Below are 22,459 nucleotides of genomic sequence, written 5' to 3'. Positions count from 1 at the left end.
CTGCAAACTAATGAACCAGCTCGGCAAGCGAACCAACCACATTATCTACCATGTGTTGCCTTGTCCAGACTAAGTACACTACAATGACTGTATTGCTCCTGACTATCATATTCATCTCCCCCAAAGAATGCTGCAAGGCTTGTAAAGCCTAATTAACTCTTTTCAATTTGGCTAGCTGATTCTGCTTTGTCTTTACCTACATATATGGTCATTCCATTCTTATATTTTTCTTCCTTGGAGTAATTAGATGTTAATTTCAAGATTTGGCTCTTTTCCCTTTAAAACATAGGCACTATATTCACTCTCCAGTCCCCTGGTACACAGCCACACTCAAGAGCTCAGCAGTTTCCTGCTTCCTGTCTCCAGACCACAGCAATGTGGTTGACTCTTAACTTCCCTCCTAGCAATTGGGGATGGGCAATAAATGCTGGCCGAGTAGTGATGCCCTCATCCCGTGAATGCATAAAACATCTCTCAATATATATTCGGTTGCACCCTGTGGATTTGTCTTCTTTTAATTCAAATAATTTATATAAAAATATCTTTATAATGCTATCATCTTACTAACCACCACTTCGGAATTTACCTCCATTTAGAGAAATCTAATACAAAGTACACTTGTTAAACATCTCCCACACTTTGTTTGATTATCAAAAAAATCTTCCTCACTTCCCACTGATTTTAAAATCTTAGCTATAGAACAAAGGCCTTCAGCATAATGACAGCTGCCCACAGACTTTTGAACAACAGCTTGCCGTGACTAGGCACCTAATCCAGTGCAGTGCTTTCTACACAATGAGGCTTGTATGAGCAAGGCAAGCAACAATGCAGCTCTTCAAACATATTGATGAGTGTTGACAAAGCAAGATTTTAACTAATTCAAAGCTCACCCAGTTGCACAGATTTAAAATTGAGCCCAAACACTCTGAATCAAACCTCATATATTCTGTTTAATATAAAAACATGTACAGTAAAATGAAAGAGAGATGGAGGAAAGAGAAGAGTTGGAGAAAAATAAAAAACAGAAAAGAGCAAAGCATATTTTTTCCACTTAAAATCTCCAAAACTTATTAAGTTCTGAAGAAATGAATTCCCATATTTGTACAATTAAATATTCAATGTCAGAAAGATTGTGTTCTAGTAAAAATTATCACTTACGGCTGAAAACACAGTTCCTAACTATTTGCATTATTTAGTAGCGAGGTACAGTAAATCCATGTCTTTTACATGGATTTCTTTCGACCAAGTATTTTAAAACAGAAGCCTGAAGGGTACCCCAGCCACAAACCCTGGAGCAGGGTAACTCTGACAGCAGCTCCTGAATGTCCGTAGTTAACAATACATGTGGGGACATGGAAAGGCTCTGTCCCATTTATTACATAATAGAGAGAACTGATCACTTTATTCACGATTCTCATTGCAAAATCCGGGACTTTTACAAAAAGAGAAATAGACATGCATTATCACATACCTAGTTCTTTTTTCCACTGGAGTCTCTTGGCTTCCAACTGATCCTTTTCATTCTCTCGTTCTCCGAGGTGCTTGAAAAGACCATCTCTGACTTGGTTGAACGTACTGTTCAAAGTTACGCCATTCACATAAAAGAAACAGAAGTATACAGTTTGTTTGAAGGACTTGTTTAAATTAAATTTATACTTGCAATGCAATTCTAAAATCAACTGAATTGTGTCTCTATGGGTCAAGGTACAGATACCACATTCTTTGCAAATAACTGTACTCAGTTCAAAAAGCCAAGTCATTTATGCAATTGATTGAATATCCAAAAGTTATTAAAGTTTTACACTATTCTGTAGTAATACATTTAACTGATTATGTTACAAATGACAACATCTCTATTCAGAGAGTGGCAACAAAAATTAATATTTCCGCTGAATGTTTAATGTCATTCAAACATTCCACAGCACAGCACAGAATTACTGAACTAAATAAGGAGATCTTAGGCCACGTGACCAAAAGCTTAGTAAAAGAGGTAGATTACAAAGAGTGTTAAGGAGAAAAGGTAAAAAGGCAATTAAGTGCAGGAAGGCAACTTCAAATCCTCGGAAGTGGAAGACAAGGCCGCCAATAGTGGAGTAATCAAAAATGAGGATGCCAAGAAGCTCGAATAAAATTACTGCAGACATAATGGAGGGTAGTGAGACTGGATGACACAAAGAGGGGCGGCAAGGTGGCTCAGTGGTTAGCACTGCTGTCTCACATTGCCAGTGACCCGGGTTCGATTCCACCCTTGGGCGACTGTCGGTGTGGAGTTTGCACATTCTCCCTATGTCTGCGTGGGTTTCCTCCGGGTGCTCCGGTTTCCTCCCACAGTCCAAAGATGTGCAGGCTAGGTGGACTGGCCATGCTAAATTGCCCATAGTGTTCAGGGATGGGTAGATTAGGTGGGTTATAGGGGGATGGGGGGTGGGATGCTCTGAGGGTCGGTGTGGACTTGTTGGGCCAAAGGGCCTTTTCCCACACTGTAGGGATTCTATGATGAAGACCTCTGAACAACAATGAAAATTCCAAATTCAAGAGACGTCTTGACTGAAGATAACTGCTGGTAGCAGATATCACTCAATATATCAAATGGCATCACGATCTCTTTGCTTCACCTTGCAGACAGAACGTATCATGATACAATTATGCAATTTGGCACCGAAGGTAATGATACTGAAATTGAGATTCTAGATTTATTTAGCGCTTTCAGGCAGTAGTTATTTGCTTTTTTACCAGTACTTACCTAACAACCACTGTCTTATCAGTTTGCATAGAGTTTGTTTGCTCAACATTTGCTACAGGTTTACTAGTGGCTTGTGCATTTTGAGATGAATTATTGTCCTTTGAAGCCTCATTATCAGTACAGCAAAATCCCTTTGGTAGAGTTGCATTATCTTTCCCTTTAAGCTCTTTACATGTGGCCTCAGCTTCTTTAACCTCTTTACCTGTTAAGAAAGAAAACATTGACAGTTCAAAACAGAAATTTTTGCTAACTGTCCTTGGTGTACATTGGACCATCAATTTGTTAGGTAAAAATAAATGCAACAGTCAAACTTAAAATTGGCATTTGTGATATTGTTTAAATTATTACACTTGGTGAAAAGATTCAACAATTTTAAAAAGAGAATATTGATATTTTATTCTATGCAATGGAAAATAACAGCAACCCACTTTAGATCATTACTTTTGGAATGTTGTATATGATGACCTTCTGTGAACACAGACGTTCTACCTTCAGCACATTTATTAGTTACAGAATACAAACAGAAGAATGATCACACAAAACTAATCAGTCAACAAATATAGTAAACTACACAAGTATGAAACTACATGAAGTCCCCTCAGACCTACATTTTAGACAGTACAGTGATTTTTTTCAGCCTCTAAAAGGAATGGTTTACAACTTTCATAGTGATATTAATTAGGAGGACTACAGCTTTTATCCTGGCTTATGCTATGTTGCCTTATTTTAGCCAACACGTCAACTTTTGGTGTTGCAAATAGCCTCATAGATCTTCAAATGGATGAAAGAGTAAAGTGAATTACTGACACTCAATGTTCAATTTTAAATTTGAATAATTATCATTTGGTAAAAATATCAGAGAAAGCTAATAGCAAAATACTGTGGATATTTAAAATCTGAAATTTTTTTAAAAAATCTGGCAATACTCAACAGGTCAGGCAACAGAGGAAAGATTTTGAGGCCACAGCATACCAAATTGCAATTAGAGAAAATAAATTCCTGCTGAAATGTTTGATACCAAAGCTATGGCCTCCATTATACCAACCTGGCTGTGTATTCTTGACTCTTTGCTGGTTTTGGTTGAAATTTCCATTCACTTGACTTATAGATGCAAGAATTTGCTGGAGTTGCTCTTGGGTCAGACATACCAAGCTCTCTTTTAACACCGCAGAAGAGATCTTTTGCTTCTTTATTGGCTGTTGCTTGGTTGTAACAAGTTTCTTCACAATAGTTTTATTTCCAGATTGCCCATTTTTAGGAGCTGTTTCACTGTTGTTTTTGCTTTTATCAGTCTTTTTATCTGCAATCAACTGTTCTGTATTTGCTCCTTTCCCAGATCCAACAGTAGTGTTAGGTACAGCATGTTTTAATAATAGCCTCTCAGTCTTTGAATTACATTCAGGAGTTGAAGGAACTTCTTGTAAAACTTTAGATCTCAACTGGTGAGTTGTCGTCCTATTCTTGTACTTTATCTGACAAACATTTGAAATGGTGAGCAGTTACTTTATTAGAAGCTCCTCTTTACGCAAAGTTTTAAAACACATTCAGATATTACAATGCAGAATGTCAACAGGTTACAGCTTACAATCTACAAAGCCAAGATGAAGAGATGCCACATTTCATAAGTTAAAGAAAATCACAATTATATGCAGTTCAATGAACATCTTAAAAAATAACTGGCTATTGATCTCTATCTCCATCCAATTAATCACTTCCTTACCATTTCCTTTAATCTGTTCATTCTAAAAGTACACCATGTTGCCTATTGAACATATTTATACTGTCTCTTTCATCACTTCTCTGTGGTCATTGGGATGAGGAAATTCAGTTATGAAGATAGATTGGAGATGTTTAGAGTGTTTTTCTTGGAGAGGTCTGAAAGGAGATTGGATTGAATTATCATAATCACAAATGGACAGTGTAAATAGGGAAAAAACGTTCCCAACCCTTCACAAATGGGAACAAAAGACAAAACAAAAAAAAAAATGATAAGAGGAACAACATTTTCACGTAACAAGTGGTTAGTGTGGGTCTAAGAGGTGGTAGCAGTAGATTCAAATCACGCATTCAAAAGGGAACAGGATGGTTATTTGAAATGAAACAAATAGTCTGCAGGCTAACAGGAACAGGACAGAAGAACAGCAGTTAGATGCTGATTGAAGGGTCAATGCAACGCCACCAGCTGAATAGACTCCTCCTGCACTGCAACAATTCAACAATTCTGTGAGCTATCCCACAAGATTCTGCCAAAGTAACTGTTTTACGTTCCTTTTTTGAACCTCTCACCTGGATTAACTTTTGTCAACCTTTCATCAAAAATCTAAAAACTTCAATTCAATTACCTTAACTTTTCTTTGGAGGAGAAAGTAAACCCAACTTCCTTTCAACTTTCTGCTTAATTTGAAAAGTCTGAATCACCGCTAAGGATTTGTCATTTATACTCATACAAGTCCATAACAAACAAAGGAGTGCATATGCTTCTATGATGTAGAAAAAGTATGATTTACACATTTTTAGAATTTATTTTTGGTTTGTATTTTTGACATATAGGTTTTACTATGTCTTACGAGTTTAAATGATAAACTTGCAAGTGTTTCTGTAACCATGATAACTTGTTTTAAGACTGCTTTAGAACTAGGTGTTTTCTGTGCACACTAGGAGAGAGTTTACAACTTAGCAAGGTAAACAACCGGTGAATCAATCAATCAATCAATTTCTGGTAGTAACTTCAGGAATCACATTTTTTTTTAAGAATTAAGGGAAACACCTACAGTTTAAAAAAAAATTTCTCCCCCCAAGTTGTGCAGCAGTTCTGTAGATGTCCTTGCATGAAAACACTACTCCCGAGAAAAGGAGAAGATAGTAAAAATAGATTACCTTAGAGCAAGCACTTCATCAATATTTCCAGTCTGAAGTGTTTGAATAAAACCCTGAGGTTATATGAAGCTGTGAACATGTAAAATCAGGCATATGAAAGTTCCAGGACGAGGCTATCAGATTTTCCAGACCAGAGAAGTCACAGTTAAATTAAACCATCAAGATGCTATTAAGAATTTTTTTTTAATCTGATGTTCATATTGTACAAGGGGTGCCACAGGTTTCAAACAGGAGGTGGTTTTTTTTGGGGATTAATGGGAATATTTTTGTCATAAGACTCAAAAGTATCTTTTAAATAAATACACTTGCTCAATTTTATCTTAATTTCTTTTGCTTAATAAACTTTTATTTTAATACTACATTTGCTACACCAAATGCTTATATTTCAGTGTGAGACCACATTATTAAAACTAAAACAAAAACAAGTATGATCTATCAAGCCAGATTTCTGTCTGGGATCAGACTAGTCCAGTAATAACATCAGCTGGGATCATAACACTTCCCCTGGCAATTTTTTTAAGTTTCCTAAAACAATGAAAGGCAAGTAGTAGCAGATGAGTTAGAGGTGAAAGCTGAACAGGAGTATAGGGAAAGAGCAGGTGAAAGGAGAAATTGGAGTAACCATCTAACTCATTGGGCTGCTTCCCCTATTTATTCACAGGGAATCCTGGTCGGTGGCATTTGCATCAACAATGGTTTAGGGAGATTTTTCTGCATGCATTAAATGGGAGGGACTACTGGAAAGTGATTTATCCTCAGTTTGAGAGTCACAAACTTTGTGCAACACACAAAGGATCAACTGTTGCTTCAACAACAGGTAGAGTTTTTCAGTTTATCCGAGACAGGAAGGAATAGTAGGCATTTTTAGATTCAGCAGGGCCAGCACATTATTGTGACTTCCAGCATGGGAGCTGTTGGAGAGACGTAATGTGGGAACCAAACCTTGCTTCAGCAGAGGTAATTCCTAAATCCTTTCCTAACCAGAGGGGTAGCTGTCAGCTCAATTTTGACATCAGTAGCAGGGCTTTGGAATGTTGTTATTGACAACCTTTTCTGATACCAATGCAGAATCGAATTAGAGAACTTACCCTCTTAATATCTTTTGATGAAGCATCTGTAACAAGATTAGACCAGCCATGAAAATTACACAACAATAAAGAGAATGAATTTCCAGTTTAAATACATTCTACTATAACTACCATAATCACCTGATTATGCCATCAGAAAACAAGACTTCCACTTATTTTATGCCCCCATTTCTCTGGAAACAAAGAAAGCAAAAATGGTGGGAAAGAAGAATATGTGTGAAACCAATCCCACTTGAAGCAAGGTTAAAACTTGGTCCCAAGGCTTCCAATCAAAATTTTGAAAGGATGTAACACTAGAACAAAGACTAGGGAATAAATCTTTTCCGGCATAGTTTCAATCATCACACAATGGATGTGAATGGGCCTATAACATGTGTGCGTTCTGGTTATTATATTGACAAACTGGTGCCCAATGGAAGTATTACCATCACCCACAAAGTGAAATAAACCCAAGAATTAGAAGAGTTTAGATCACACATTGCATTTAATAGCAGAAATGAACAGATTACATAGAAGAAACGTATTACAAGTACTACTGGTGGAAACAATATAATTGCATCATAGAATGGTGGGGAAAAGCTTACCAAAGTTTAACGCTATTTGGCTAATGCCATTATCAGCAAGGACAAACACCAGGCAATCAAAATACTGCTTTCTTTTGTTTTTTCATGGGATGTTAGTACCTTAGCATGGCTAGAATTTGTTACTCTAACTGCCCTCGAAAAGGTGATGGTGAGACACTTGAACCTTCGCAGTTCCTCTTCGTTGGGTATACCCAGTGCACTATTAGGAAGGGAATTCCAGGATTTTGACCCAATGAAGTGAAGGAATAGGTCCAAGTCAGGATGGCGTGTGCTTTGGAAGGGAACCAGTGAATGGTGCTGTTCCCATGTGTCTGCCATTTGTTACTCTAGGTAGAGTTTGTAGATTTGGAAGGTGATGTCAAAACAGTTTTGGCAAGTTGTTGCAGTGTATATTGCATATGGTACACACTGCTGTCACTGTATGTCAGCAGTGGAAAAAGAGAATGGTAAAGCTAATGGCTGAGGTCTTAGTCCAGCTTTGCCCTGCATTGTGCCAAGCTTCACGAATGTTGTTGGAGCTGCAAACATCCAGATACATAGGGAGAATTCCATCAGCAATGTTCCCTCTAAACTATGCTGCTGCACAGCTGTTGAGAAGCTCAGGAAATATCAACTGATGTGCCGACAAATGGTTTCTGCATCCTGAAGCCACTGCTGTGCATGGATCTTGGAGATCCATGCGCAGCAGTGAATTTTTTTTTAAAAGCAGAGAATGTTATCTGTTACACTACTCATTTGTGCCTTTTAGAGACACTCTGGGGAAGCAGAAAGTGAGTTACACGCTGCAGGCTTTCAAGCTTCTGACCTGGTCATGTAGCCACAGTACTTACATGATTAGTCCAGTTAAATTTCTAGTAAATGGTGAACTCCAGATTATTCAGTGTAGAATTCAGTGGAACTCAGATCACGGATGTCAAAGTGAGATGATTAGTTTCTCTCTTCTTGGCGATACTCATTGCCTAGCATTTATGTTACTTGAATATTACACAGAACTTATCAACCTTAAACTAAGTGTTTTCCAGGTCTCGCTACATAAGGATAGAATTGTGTTAGTATCTGAGGAATCATGAATGATGCAGAGTATTATGCCATCATCACTGAACAACCCCAATTTCAATCTTACAACAGAAGGAAGGTCATTGATGAAGCAGCTGAAGATGGTTGGGCGAAGCTGACAAACTCCTCAGCCAGCCGGTAGATAAACCCTTCTCCCTGGTGGGCAGACATTAGTTTCAACAATTTAATTAAATAGGCAGCAGCAAATGTGCAAAGTGTCATAGGCCTGGACAATATTCTTTTCTGACTTCTGACAATATATATACTGGGCTACTGATCTACCATCACCCAAAGCCAAATGTTCTGCTGATAGAAAACATGGATAACTGGTACTGGATTGTCTTGCAATTTCATTAGGTGCTTCTATGTCAAACCATGTGTTTATGCTCATTTGAATGGAGATCACAAACTTCAAATCAATTCCTTAAAATCATGTGTTTTACATTAAATTTCTGCAATGGTCAGTTATAAATTTTCCACTGCATAAATTGTCACACAGGACCTTTGCCATGGAATTCCAAGACTGTATACCATGACATTCACACCCAGGTTAGTATCAGACTTATGCCATTATTTGCATTGTTTTCATTTGGATCGAGTAGTTTTGTTCTTCTTTAAGGTACCTGTTCAAAGGCAGTGACCTAGTTTTTTGCAATCAATTCTGATAACACTTTTAAAATGTTCCTCGCGAGTGGAACAAGAACAAGTGGGCTCAAATATTGAACTTTTTAAAAAAATAAAAGTGGTCTGGAACTGGAAGCTAGTAACTATTGTGCAGACAGAGCATAATTCACATAAATGACATGGGATACTTGTATTTTGTTTCTATTCTCCCTATTTAACAAGGATCTTGCTAAACACAAAATGGTGATGTTTATTATGGATGAACTTATAAGGCAACATCAGTTACTTAATTAACACTTACCACAAGGTGCTAAAATTAACTTAGGCTTTCCATTAAAAAAATGTGTTTCAAGTTTCAAACCATCCCTGCAAGTAAGCATAATTTGTTAGTATGCATAATGCTATACATCTACCAAAGATGTTTGAAAACTTAAATTGCATCATTCAAGTTTATACAAAGCTATTGTTCGGAGACACTTCCTGAAATTCATTTTTGCAGAGTTGGTATACAAAAGTTTTTGGAGCAGCGACTCCAAAATTTAGATTTTTTTTTCATTAAAAAATCATGCTTTCCTCATGTACATTTTAAAGTACCTGAAATGTTAGTTCTGCTTTCTCTCCACAGTTGCTGCCAGACATGCTGAGTTTTTCCAACAATTTGTTTTTGTATGTAATGTCTTCCCCACTTAGATTCTGTAACTACTGATCAACGCAGAAGATCAGTTGTTTACCTGCACCAGGGTTTGTTGCTCCATTGCAAAGCAACTGAAGAAGGCAAAGGCATGAGCCTTCCTCCACACAATCCCTCTTCTCGATAATACATGGTTTCCTTTTTGCAGGTAATAAGACCATAGAGCCAAGATCAAAAATGGTAGATTTTGGTGGGAAACAAAGAATCCTGTACGGAATTATGTAGCTGAACAAAAATCTTTGACCTAAAGAGCACAAATTCATATAACACTGTAGATAATTACCTATCTAGAATGGAAAGTATGTAAAAAAGCAACCAATCCCAAAATCAGTTCTAATCAGTGGTCCAATGGATCAATGGAGATTAGTTTCAAATTATTTTAATATTTTCACTGTTTAGCATGACCAGAAAAGCCTAGCTGCAGCATTGAGCCTGTTCATTTCTTTTTAAGATCACAAAATCAGCCCATCTGTGCCAGCTCTCCAAAGGAACATTATATTTCATGCCACTACCCCAGCTTCTTCCCAGAGCCCTACACATTTTCTCTTTCCAAATAATAAACCAGTTTGCTCTTAAAGCATTGATTAATCCTGCCTCCTTCACCCTCCAAGGCAGTGCATTCCAGATCTTAACCACTCTGTGTGAAAAGATTTCTGTTCATATTGCCACTGCTCCTTTTGTCATTTACCTTAGGCTTGTGCCATCCTGTTCTCAATTCTTCCACCAATTGGTGTAGTTTCTCCCCAACTACTCTTCCCAGATTCCTTAATATAATAAATACCGGTATCAAATCTGCTCTCAACCTATCTTCTCTAACGAAAACACTCCTAAATTTTCTAATTTATCAACATAACTGAAAATCATGATCACTAGAAGCATTTTTGTGAATGTTTACCAGAGGTAACAGAGAGAGTAGACAATTGTTATGCACTGAATGTTATTTATTTGGATTTTCTAAAGGCCTTTGATGAGGGGTTCTATCATGAAATAATGAAAAGGAGAAGTGGCAAAATGGATTGCTAGCTGGCTTACAAAAAGCACAGATTGGCAATTAAAGGTAGTTATCCCAAGCGACGATAGTCAGTGATGGGATGAACATTGTTCCCAAATTACATTCACAATTTGTGCTTTGGGATCAAGAAAATACAATTTCTATTTGCATATGACAACAAATAGGGGGAGATAGTCAATATTGAGGAATACAAAAAAGTTACAAGAGGACATTAATAAACTTCCACAATGATGAACAAATAATTGGTAAATTAAGTTCAATACAGTTAAGTGTTATAGTTCATTTTGGTAGGAAGAATAAATGAGGGAATTTATTATTTGTACAGTAGAGGAAAACTTGGAGTTAGGAGTACAAATAAACCAAACATTCAAAGTTGCACCAGAAGTTAGTAAAGTCCTTAAAAAATGCAAGCTGAGCACAATGCTTTATTTCTCTATAATGCAGTTAAATTTTCTAGAGATTTTGCTCAAGCTGTGTGCCTTAATCAAGATTCAACTGGTGTACAGTTTAACGCTATGAATGTTATTACAATTACCCAACTCTGGCTGATGCTCTGTAACAGCACTGCTGAGAATGTTTCAGGTCAATCCATAGCTAATAACCTGCTCTGAAAAATCTGCTCAGATTTTGACAAATTCTAGTTGTGACAAATTCTACAACTGCACCACAGACAATTTGCTAAATGCCAAGTCAAACATCCCACAACTTGAAAACAAAGTCAATTTGTCCCATTTCCCAATGTTAATGGATCCTTTAAAAAAAAATCCAAATTCACAGCTTTGCTAAAACCTATCAGTGCTTCCTTGGACCATTCTGGGTATCAGGCTTTGTTGAAGTATGTCAGTCCCTGAAGTATATTGTTTGTCTGTTTATCTTTAAACAAATGAGGGAAAAACCTGACCTCTATCAACTTAGTGGCAGACGTAACTAGGTAAATAAGGGAGAAAAAAAAGAGGGTCAGAGTCATACAGCATAGAAACATACCCTTCGGCCCAACTCGTCCGCGGCAATCAGACATCCCAACCCGACCTAATCCCATATCCCTCTAAAACTTACCTACTCATTTACCCATCCAGATGCCTTTTAAATGTTGTAATTGTACCCACCTCCTCCACAACCTCTAGCATTTCTTTCCATACGCGCACCACTGTCTGTGTGAAAAGTTACCCCTCAGGTCCTTTATAAATCTTTCCCCTCTCACCTTAAACCTGTGCCCTCTAGTTTTGGACTCCCCCACCGTAGGAAAAATGACCTTGGCTATTCACCCTATCCATGCCCCTCATGATTTTATTAACCTCTATAAGGTCACCTCTCAGCCTCTGATGCTCCAGGGAAGAAAGCCCTAACCAATTCAGCCTCTCCCTACAACTTAAACCCTCTAGTCCGGGCAACATTTTTCTAAATCTTTTCTGCATCTTCTCATGTTTAACAACATCCTTCCTGTAGAAAAGTGACCAGATTTGTACACAGTTATCTAAAAGTGACCTCACCAAAGTCCCATATAGCCGCAGCATGACATCCAAACTCTTATACTCGATACATTGACCAATAAAGGCAAGCGTGCCAAACACCTTCACTACCCTGTCTCCCCACGACTCCACTTTCAAGGAACTATGCACTTGCACCCCTTGGTCCCTTTGCTCGGCAACGCTCTCCAGGGCCCTATCATTACTTGTACAAGTCCTACCCTGGTTTGCCTTACCAAAATGCAACACCTCACAATTAAACTCCATCTGCCAGTCCTCGGCCCATTGGCCCATCTGATCAAGGTTCTGTTTACTCTGAGATAGTCTTCTTCACTGTCCACCACACTACCTATCTGCAAACTTACCAACCTCCTATATTCACTTCCAAATCATTTATATAAATGGGCATAATGGTAGGCTTAGCTCAGTAAAGATGGGAGGAATCATGGGCTGATTGGGATAAATTGCCTGTTTCAATGCCATACATGCTGTGTAACTTGATATACCATATTGTTGTGCTGCAAGCCACAGGTATGACTCGACTCTACTCTCATTTAGAGATTTAGACATTTTACTAAATATTAATTGAATGAATTATTTCCTAATGGAAGAGTAAAGTGCATTTTGAGAATTCATAGAAAGTTCTCATTTAATATCCTCACAAATCATGCTATATGTTATGGCTAAAATACTAAATGTTAGCTGCAATAGAACCAGTTTGAAATGTAATTCATGACTAAGTAGTAAAACTCCAAATTCATTAGCCTAAAAACAGGGATAATACTTATGCCTCCAACTTAGAAGATCAAGGATTATGAACATTCTCTGCTCCATTCTCAGACCAGTCCATAACTCCTCTTCTTCCATCATCAACAGTACTGTCTCCCCAAATAAAGTGTGTTTAAGACCTTTTCCTTGATTTTTCCAATCAATTGTCCTTCAAATAATAGTCACAGCTCACCTCTTTTTGATATCTGGCCACCTTGAAAGAATATCCACAGTTGCTTTATAACCTTTTTCTTTGTTACAATACTCTGGCTTTTAATCCCGATGAACCTTTGAACAAATGAATTGGGAGCAGGAGTGGCCATTCAGCCACTTTAGCCTGCTCTGCCGATCAATAAGGTAGGTCATGGCTGATCCAATGAAAACTCAACATCACATTCAACTACCCTAATAACCAATAACTCCCTTGTTAGTCAAAAATCTATCCACTACCACCTCAAAAACAATGAATGCTGAAAATATATGTGAATGGAATCAAGTCTGCTCTTCAAAGTCCTCAAATTGCCCAGGGAAAATTCACATGAGGTGACGAATTGAAGAAAACTTGGTTCTGTAAATAGAGTGGAGAGAAATGGGGAGGAAGTCAAGGCAGGGGGATGGGCAGAGACGGACCTGGGGAGACAGATGAGGCTGCAAGCTAATAGCTTTGGGCAGGCAGTGTTGCTTAGGGGTAGGGGGTGGCATGGGAAAAACCAAGAGACTGCAAGGGGACAGAGAGGGAGGCTGTGGACGTAGGGGGAGTGAAACTTCCAAGGGGTTGGAGAGAGAAAGACAGGCTACAAGTGAGGCTAAGAGAGAAAGAAACTGCTAAACAGAAGAGCTTCAGACCTATAATAATACAGTCGGGCAGGAAGGGACAGAGTGTACATAAAAAACAGCAATAAATAGAGTCAGAGACAAAAATAGAAGTTGCTGGAAAAGCTCAGCAAATCTGGCAGCATCTGTGGAGAGAAAGCAGAGTTAACGTTTCAATTTGAAGGGGAGGAACTTGGGTTGGAGACAGCTGTGTTAAGATTAAATAAGGATAATTACAAAGAAGTGAGGATAAAGTTCACTGGAGTGATCTGGGCAAGGCATTTACAGGCAAAGACGGTTGAGGAACAATGGCAAACATTCAAGAAAATAGTTCATGCTCACAGCAGTGATGTATTTTAGTGGGGAAGATGGATTCTAGGAAGGTGACAAGCCAACTATGGTTAACCAGGGAAGTTTAAGAAAGCATCAATTGGAAGAAAAAAAAAGTTACAACATGGCAAAGATCAGTAGTAAACCAGAGGATTGGGAAAGTTTTAAAAACTAATAAAAGGCAACCAAACGCTGGAAGAGGGAGAAGATAATGTTTGAGGGTAAGCTTGCAAGTTATATCAAGATGGACAATGAGAGCTTCTTTTAATACATAAAAATGAAGAGAGAATCCAAAGTGAACACTGGCCCCATTGAGAATGAGGCTGAGGAAATAATAATGGGGAACAAGAAAATGGTAGAACAGTTGAATAAATATTTTGCAACAGTCTTCATCATAGAAGATGGTTGGGCCTGGGATATTACCTTGAGGATCTCCTGCAGAGATGTCCTACAGCTGAGTTGACTGACCTACAACAACCAGAACCATCTTCCTATGTGTCAGATCTTCCTATCTAATACCACCTCATTAGAAGACACTAATAGCATTACAAAATTACTAAATAATCAAGGAGCAAAAAGACAAGAGGAAATAATACAATAACAATTGCTAGGGAAACAAATGGAACTAAAAAGACCAATAGGTCCCTGGATCTGACAGGATGCATTCTAGAATACTAAAGGAAGAGAAAGAAGGAAGCATATGATAGGTACAGAGCATTAAAAACATGACAGGCCCTTCAGGAGTACAGAAAGCATCGAAGTGGGGGATGCTTATAAAAGAAATTAGGAGGGCAAAGAGAGATCAGAAAATATCTTCTGCAAATAACATTAGAAAATACCTTGGGAATTTCCTTAAGTACTAAAAGTGTAAGAAGATATCAGAGAAAGAGTGGGACTACTAAAGACAACCCACGCAGAGAGCCAGAAGATGTGGGTGAGGTTTGAAATGAATATTTCTCATCCGTAATCACAAGAAGAAAGACAATGTAGCTGGAGATTTCAGTTGGGATGATGAGGTTTTACAGCATGTTAGTATTAATAAGGAGGTGGTATTAGATAGGAAGATCTGACACATAGGAAGATGGTCATGGTTGTAGGAAGTCAGTCATCTCAGCTCCAGGACATAGCTGCAGGTGTTCCTCAAGGTAGTGTCCCAGACCCTACCATCTTCAGCTGCTTCATCAATGACCTCACTCCATCATAATATAAGAAGTAGGGATGTTCACCAATTGTTGCACAAAATTCAGCAACATTTGCGACTAATCAGATATTGAAGCAATCCATGTTCAAATGCAACAAGATCTGGACAATATCCAGGCTAGGACTGACAAGTAGCAAGTAACATTCACACCACGCAAATGCCAGGCTATTATTATCACCAATAAGTGACAATCTAACCACCACCCCTTGACATTCAATTGTGTCACCATCACTGAATCCCCCACTATCAAATCCTCGGGATTATCATTTACCAGAAACTCAACTGGAATCACCACATAAAGAGTGGCTACAAGAGCAGGTCAGAGGCTATGAATACTGTGGCAAGTAACACACCTCCTGACTCCCCAAAGCCTGTCCACCTACACGTTACAAGGCACGAGTCAGGAGTGTGATGGCATATTCCCCGCTTGCCTGGATGAGTGCAGCTCCAACAACAATCAAGAAGCTTGACACCATCCAGATGAAGCAGCCCACTGGATTGGCACCACATCCACAAACATCCACTCCCTCCACCACCGACGCTCAGGAGCAGCAGTGTGTACTATCGACAAGATGCACTGCAGAAATTCACCAAAGATCCTCAGACAGCACCTTCCAAACCCACAATCACTTCCATCTAGAAGGACAAGGGCAGCACATACATGGGAACACCATCACCTTCATGTTCCCCTCCAAGCCACTCACCATCTTGACTTGGAAATATATCCCCGTTCCTTCACTGTCGTTGGGTCAAAATCCTGAAATTCCCTCCCTAATAGCATTGTGGGTCAGCTCACAGCAGGTGGACGCAACAGTTCAAGAAGGCAGCTCACCACCTTCTCAAGGGCAACTAGGGATGGGCAATAAATGCTGGCCAGCTAGCAACACCCACATCCCACAAATGAATAAAAAGTTTTAAAGATATAAAGGTGCCTAAATCCAAAGCGCCTGATGAGATGTGTCTCAGGCTGCTATGGAAGAAAAGGAAGGAGATGCTGGGACTCTAGAAGGAGATATTTAATACTTTGTTAGTTACATGTGAAGTGCTAGATGACTGGAGGATAGCTAACATGGCTCCTTTGTTCAAGAAGGAGAGCAGGGATAGGCCAGGCAATTACAGACCAGTTACTCTGATATTAGTGGTAGGGAAATTATTGTAAAAATTCTGGGACAGGATTAATCAGCACTTGGAAAGGCAAGGATTGAGAGGGATAGTCAGCATGGATTTGTTGAAGGGAGATCCTTGAAAAGGTGACTAAATATATTGATGACAGTAGCGAACTTGATGTGGTTTACATGGACTTAAGTAAGGCCATTAAATTAAGTAATGAATGGTAAGTCACTAGGGAGTACTGAGGAACAAAGGGACCTTGGTGTACAAGTCCATAGATACCTGAAGGTGTCAGCACAGGTAGACAGGATAGTGAAGAAGGCATATGGGATACTTGCCTTCACCAGCCCGGGTGTAGAATATAGGAGCAGGGAAGTCTTGTTGCAACTTTATGGAGCACTGGTAAGGTCACAGATGAAATACTGTGGACAGTTCTGGTCACCACATTATCAGAAGGATGTGATGGCACTGCAAAGGAGATTCACCAGGATGCTGCCTGGATGGAAAGTCTAAGTTATGAGGAGAGACTGAATATTTTGGGTTTATTTTCCCTTTTTTTGAGGTGGGAGGGGGGGTTGGGGGAGGAAGGGGAGTCTGACTGAGGTATTCAAAATTATGAGAGGCATTGATCAGGTAGATTGAGAGAATCTTTTTCCAACAGCAAACATGTCTCAGACCATGGGGCATAAGTTTAAGGTGAGGAGAAAGTAGTTTAGACAAAATCTGAGGAAACTGCTTTTCACCCAGAGCATGGCAGAAATATAGGACGGGCTGCCGAAAAGAGCGATGGAGGTAAGTACTCTTGCAACATTTCAGAAGCATCTGTACGAGTACTTAAAATGCCAGGGTATAGTAGGTAATAGACCAAGGTATAGTTTGGTTGGCACAGACATGGTGAACTGAAGGATGTTTCTATCCTGTATGACTCTATGAAGTAGCTACAGAAATAGTGGATGTACTGGTAGAAATCTTCCAAGAATCCAGAGTCTCAGAGGATTGGAAACTGCCACTATAACACCTTTACTTAGAAAGGGAAGAAGATAAAAACAGGCAAGTACAGGTCAAGTTAGTTTAGTGTTTTATTGGGAAAATATTACAGTCCATTTCAAGAATGTAATATCAGAGTATTTAGAAGTACATTATATGATCAAGCAGAGTCAGCATGCTCATGAAGCAGAAACTTTGCCCAACAAATTTACAATAATTCTTTGAGGAGTTAACAAACAGGTTAGATAAAAGGAAGCTCAGATGTGATATATTTGGATTTTCTGAAGGTGTTTGATAAAGGTACCTCACATTAGGCTACTTAGTAAGACTCCATGGTGTTGGCGGCAGTAAATTAGGATGGATAGAAAATTTGCTAACAGACAGCATGTTGGGATATGCAGGGCATTTTTAGTACGCAACCCATAACTAGTGGAATGCCAAAAGGATCAGTGTTGGGGCCATAATTGTTCATAATATATAGTAATAACTTGGCTGAGGAACATGAATGTACTATAACCAAGTTTGTGGATGACACCAAGATAGGTGGCACAGCAAGCGGTCAGGATGACATAAGCAGTTTGCAGAGGAACATAGGTTAAGTGAGTGGGCAAAAATGTGGCAGACAGAATAAAACATGAGAAAATGAAAGGTCATCCACTTTGACAGGATGAATAGATGGACTGAATATTATTTAAATGGAGAAAAACTGCAGTAAGTTACAGAAAGGGATTTGGAAGTCCTCATGCATGAAACACAAAAAAAAACTAGAAAGGCAAATGTAATGTTGCCCTTTTGGCCTCGTTCAGCCACATCTGGAGTATTGTGTCCAGTTCTGGTCACCTCATTACAGGAAAGATGTGCAAGCATTAGAAAAGGTGCAGAGGAGATTTACCAGGATGTTGCCTGGAATGGAGGGAAGGTGTTACGAGGAAAGGTTGAGAGAGCTAGGGCTTTTCTCTTTAGAACATCAAAGGATGAGAGGTGACTTGATAGAGGTGTACAAAATGATCAGAGGTGTAGATAGAGTAGACAGCCAGAGACTTTTTCCTAGGGTGGAGGTAGCTTTTATGAGGGGACATAGTGTTAAAGTGAAAGGAGGTAGATATCGGGGAGACGTCAGAGGTAGGTTCTTTACTCAGAGAGTGGTAGGAGCCTGGAATGCATTGCTGGAGAGGGTAGTGGAGTCAGCCTCATTAGGGGCATTTAAGCGGCTATTAGATAGGCATATGGATGATAGTATAAGGTAGCAGTAACAGTTAGATAGACCTTAGGTTTTGGGTAAAAGTTCAGCACAACATCGTGGGCCAAAGGGCCTGTACTGTGCTGTACTGTTCTATGTTCTATGTTCTATTTTAAAGGGAATGCTGTGTAAAAGTAGTGAGGTTTGCTAAAACAATAAGGCATTAGTCAGACCATAGTTGGAATACGGTTTTGGGCTGCTTATCTCAGGAAAGATATAATGGCATTGGAAGCAGTCCAGAGAAGGTTCACTAGGCTGATACTAGGTATGGAGGGACTATTTATGAGGAGAGTATGTCAAGCCATATCCATTGGAGTTTATAAGCATGTAAGGTAAATTTATTGAATCATACGAGATTCCTAGAGGACTAGCCAGGGTAGAGGCAGAAAAATCATCTCACCCCTAGTGAGGGAGTGTAGGGTCGGGGTCAGAATAAGGAGTTGCAGATTTAAGACAGGGATGAAGAGGAATTTCTTCTTTCAGAGGGTAACGAATCTGTGGAATTCTTTACCACACTGGGCTCTCAAGGCTGGGTTGTTAGGTATGTTCAAGACTGAGATAGACAGCTCTTTAATCAATAAGGGAATCAAAGAGATAAGATAAGGCAGGAAAATGGACTTGAGGGTTTTCAGATCAGCCACAATCTCGTTGAATGGTGAAGCAGCCTCAATGGGCTGAATGGCCTAATTCAGCTCCTGCATTTTATAAAACATAGGATGCCTACTGTGTGGAAGCAAGCCATTCAGCCCATCAAGTTCAAACCAACCCTCTGAAGAGCATTCCACACCAGACCGACCCTCCCACCCTATCTGTCTAACCCTGCATTTCCCATCACTAATCCACCTAGCCTGCACATCCCTGGACACTATGGGCAATTTAGCGTGGCCAATCCACCTAACCTGCACACGTTGGGACTGTGGTATGAAATTGGAACACCTGGAGGATACCCACACAGACACAGGGAGAATGTGCAAACTCCATACAGGCAGTCACCTGAGGGTAGAATCGAACCCAGGTTCCTGGTGCTGTGAGGCAGCAGAGCTAACCACTGAGCCACCATTCTGCCCACAGTTATGGTCTTAACATAGGCAGAAATTGAAAGAATAACATCAAAGAGATGCTAATCAATGGAGAAGAAGGAGTGACAGGACCAAGATCAGTAAAGCGGGCAAGCATTGATGAAAACATCTACACTATGGAACTAGAATAATTAATCAGGTTTTAAATCTTATGTTTAGTAATTGAGTTTTATTTCTGAAATTTAATTTCAATAAATGAAGAACATGGCAGGACTCCTCAATCTAGTCTGCTAAATGTGCTTCTCCAAATGGGAACACCAGGACAATTTTTAATCCTGGAGAACTACATGTGGAGGAGCTGTCATGAGCTGCAGGAGCTCAAATTCAGGATTTTAGAGCACGAGCTGCATCTGGAACCATTTTGATACATTCATTAAACAGTGCATTGTTAAAACACAGTAGTATAAATAGTCATGTTACAACTTAAGGTAGTACAGGCAAAAAGAGTGAATGGGTGGTTTGCAGACAGGTAGCGCAGCAGTTCCCAGAGTGCACCTCACCCTGCAACAAATTCTGAAAACTGCTAGAGGCAATAGCTTTTATGGGGAGAGCAGCCAAAACCAAGTCTATCAGGCCTTAGGGTCAGGAAAAATAATGGGGAAGCACCAGTCATAGGGATTCTATAGCTAAAGGAACAAGCAGCATATCTCCAGTCGCAGACTAATTCTAGGAATTGACATTCTGGTGTCAATGTAGATGTCACTAAGCAGCTACAAAGCACTCTGAGGAGATCAGGAATCAGAGACTGTTCTCTATATTGGTAAAATCAGAGGTAAAAAGGATGAGACCCTGCAGGTAGATTTTAGAGAATTAAGAAATCAGCAAGCTGGACCTAAAATGTAGTGATTCCTGTAATATTCCTGGTGGCACACACTTTACAGTAAAGAATAGGAGGACCGAGCAGATGACTGCGTGGCTGAAAAGATCGAAGAGGTTTAGGTTGCTCAGACATTGAGACAAATTCTTGGGGTGGGGGACTTATACATGTCAACAGATTGCACGTGACAGAGCCAGGGCCAATGTCCTGACAGTGCTGGTAGATGGGAAAGGATGATCAGCTGAATTAGTTACTGCCCTAATGTTAACATTCCGTGTGCAAACTGACCACAGTATTTGCCGACAAAAACAAAGTAACTACCCTGGAAAAGTGATAAATGTGATTTTTTTTCCTCTTCACGGCAATAAACTGGTCAATCAGCTGCCATATCTTATGTCACGATCTAGCTGATTACACTGGATTGACTACAGAAATTTGCTCCCCGATCGACAGCCAACAGAAATAAGACGGGGGTTAAAATTGATCCAGAGCTGATGGGAACTGCCGATGCTGGAGAATCTTAGATAACAAGGTGTAGAGCTGGATGAACACGGCAGGCCAAGCAGCATCGGAGGAGCAGGAAAAAGAACCCGAAACGTCAGCCTTCCTGCTCCTCCGATGCTGCTTGGCCTGCTGTGTTCATCCAGCTCTACACCGTGTTATCTCAGAAATAAGACAGGCTTCGGGCACCCCGCTCGTTATACCACCTCCAGCGACTTCACAATCTGAGTCAGTGGGGGGAGGGGCCGAGGGGAGGGATCGTAAATGCGCTATTTGCTGATAACGAACATGATTTCTTTCATAAAACAAGAAAAACAATCACAACTTACCCCAAATTCATGGCACATTCGTCATGCGAGTTGCTTGGAGAAGGGGAGCTGAAAGTTCCGGTAAATGAAGAGCCACCGCTTGGTCTGGGCCCATACGTCACAAACTCCACTCGGCTTGTTCCCCGGACTCACATAATAAACAGCTCTCTGATTGGTCACAACCGTTGCCTGAGTCTCACCAATTACCAACAGACTTACTCCCATGTCCATATGCGTATGGGCAGAAGCGCGCGAGCGCTGTCAGTTAGATTTTGTGTTGCATAGGGTGAGCTGATTAAACGGGAGTAGGAAAGCCAATGAACAGAGCAGCTGCAGTGAGTTATAACTCACTTAGAAATAGTAAGAACTGCAGATGCTGGAGTCAGAGATAACAGTGTGGAGGAAATCTGAAGAAGGGTCCCGACCCGAAATGTCAACTTTCCTGCTCCTGTGATGCTGCCTGGCCTGCTGTGTTCCTCCAGCTCCACACTGTGTTATCAGTGAGTTATAAGTAGTTTCACCAGTCATGTTCTACCCTTCTCTTGCCGCTATTGTTGAGGTTGGACCTGGAATTTGAATTCAAAATCCAAGGCTTGCTACTTCAGTGCAGTACCGCGGGAGTGCTATGCCCCAGAAGGTGCCTTCATTCTGATAAGTCTGCTCAGGAGCATTACGACATGCCACTGGATCAGCTGGCACTGGAGTCCGGGTCGCCTGGTCCAGAGGTAGGTGCACCAATACTGCAACGCAAGAGTTCCTTTTTTCGGATATTGTAAACTCTTGTTTAACCATAAAAGATCCCATGGCGCGGATTCCAAAGAAGAAAGGTGTCTTGAGTAGCATTTATTCTGCAATTAGTATCATACAAAAAGCTCTAGTTTCTATCATTATTGTTTGTGGGAGTTTACTGTGCACATGTTGAATTGGCTGTAAATCACTTTAAGACTGCTGATAATTCTGAAAGGCAGTAAAAAAGTCGTAAAATCATAACACAGAAGGAAACTAGTTGGGTCATTGAGCCCAGCTCTGTTCAGAGTAACCAAGTCAGTCCCATTTCCCTGCTGTATCCTTGAGCCCCATCCACATATTTATTTCTCTCCAGGTCCTATCTAATTATGGGGATATGGTGGTTATGCTGGTAATGTTGCTGGGATAGTAATCCAG

At 39.9% G+C, this 22,459-nt stretch overlaps 1 protein-coding gene across 6 annotated transcripts in view; it reads right to left on the bottom strand.

The window, feature by feature from the left end:
• ccdc66 (coiled-coil domain containing 66) overlaps positions 1-21,433 on the bottom strand; it is a 73,621-nt gene extending 52,188 nt beyond the window's left edge. For 3 of the 6 annotated variants that reach the window (XM_048606785.1, XM_048606788.1, XM_048606790.1), the window contains exons 1-6: positions 21,317-21,433; positions 9,274-9,338; positions 6,709-6,734; positions 3,789-4,215; positions 2,744-2,945; positions 1,472-1,575 (exon numbers count right to left, since the gene is read on the bottom strand). In XM_048606785.1, coding sequence (XP_048462742.1) covers positions 1,472-1,575; positions 2,744-2,945; positions 3,789-4,215; positions 6,709-6,734; positions 9,274-9,338; positions 21,317-21,327 — 835 coding nt within the window. In that variant the 5' untranslated portion in view covers positions 21,328-21,433. Of the gene's footprint in view, positions 1-1,471; positions 1,576-2,743; positions 2,946-3,788; positions 4,216-4,463; positions 4,619-6,708; positions 6,735-9,273; positions 9,339-21,316 lie in introns of all 6 variants that reach the window. The other 3 variants (XM_048606787.1, XM_048606789.1, XM_048606786.1) reach the window with 2 other exon arrangements.
• Between the last annotated feature and the right edge of the window lie 1,026 nt (positions 21,434-22,459).

Source organism: Rhincodon typus, chromosome 16, assembly GCF_021869965.1.
Source record: "Rhincodon typus isolate 14 chromosome 16, sRhiTyp1.1, whole genome shotgun sequence".
In the NCBI taxonomy this organism is placed as follows: Eukaryota; Metazoa; Chordata; class Chondrichthyes; order Orectolobiformes; family Rhincodontidae; genus Rhincodon; species Rhincodon typus.
Note: the sequence above shows the minus strand (reverse complement) of the source record. Positions and strands in the feature narration are given on the sequence as shown.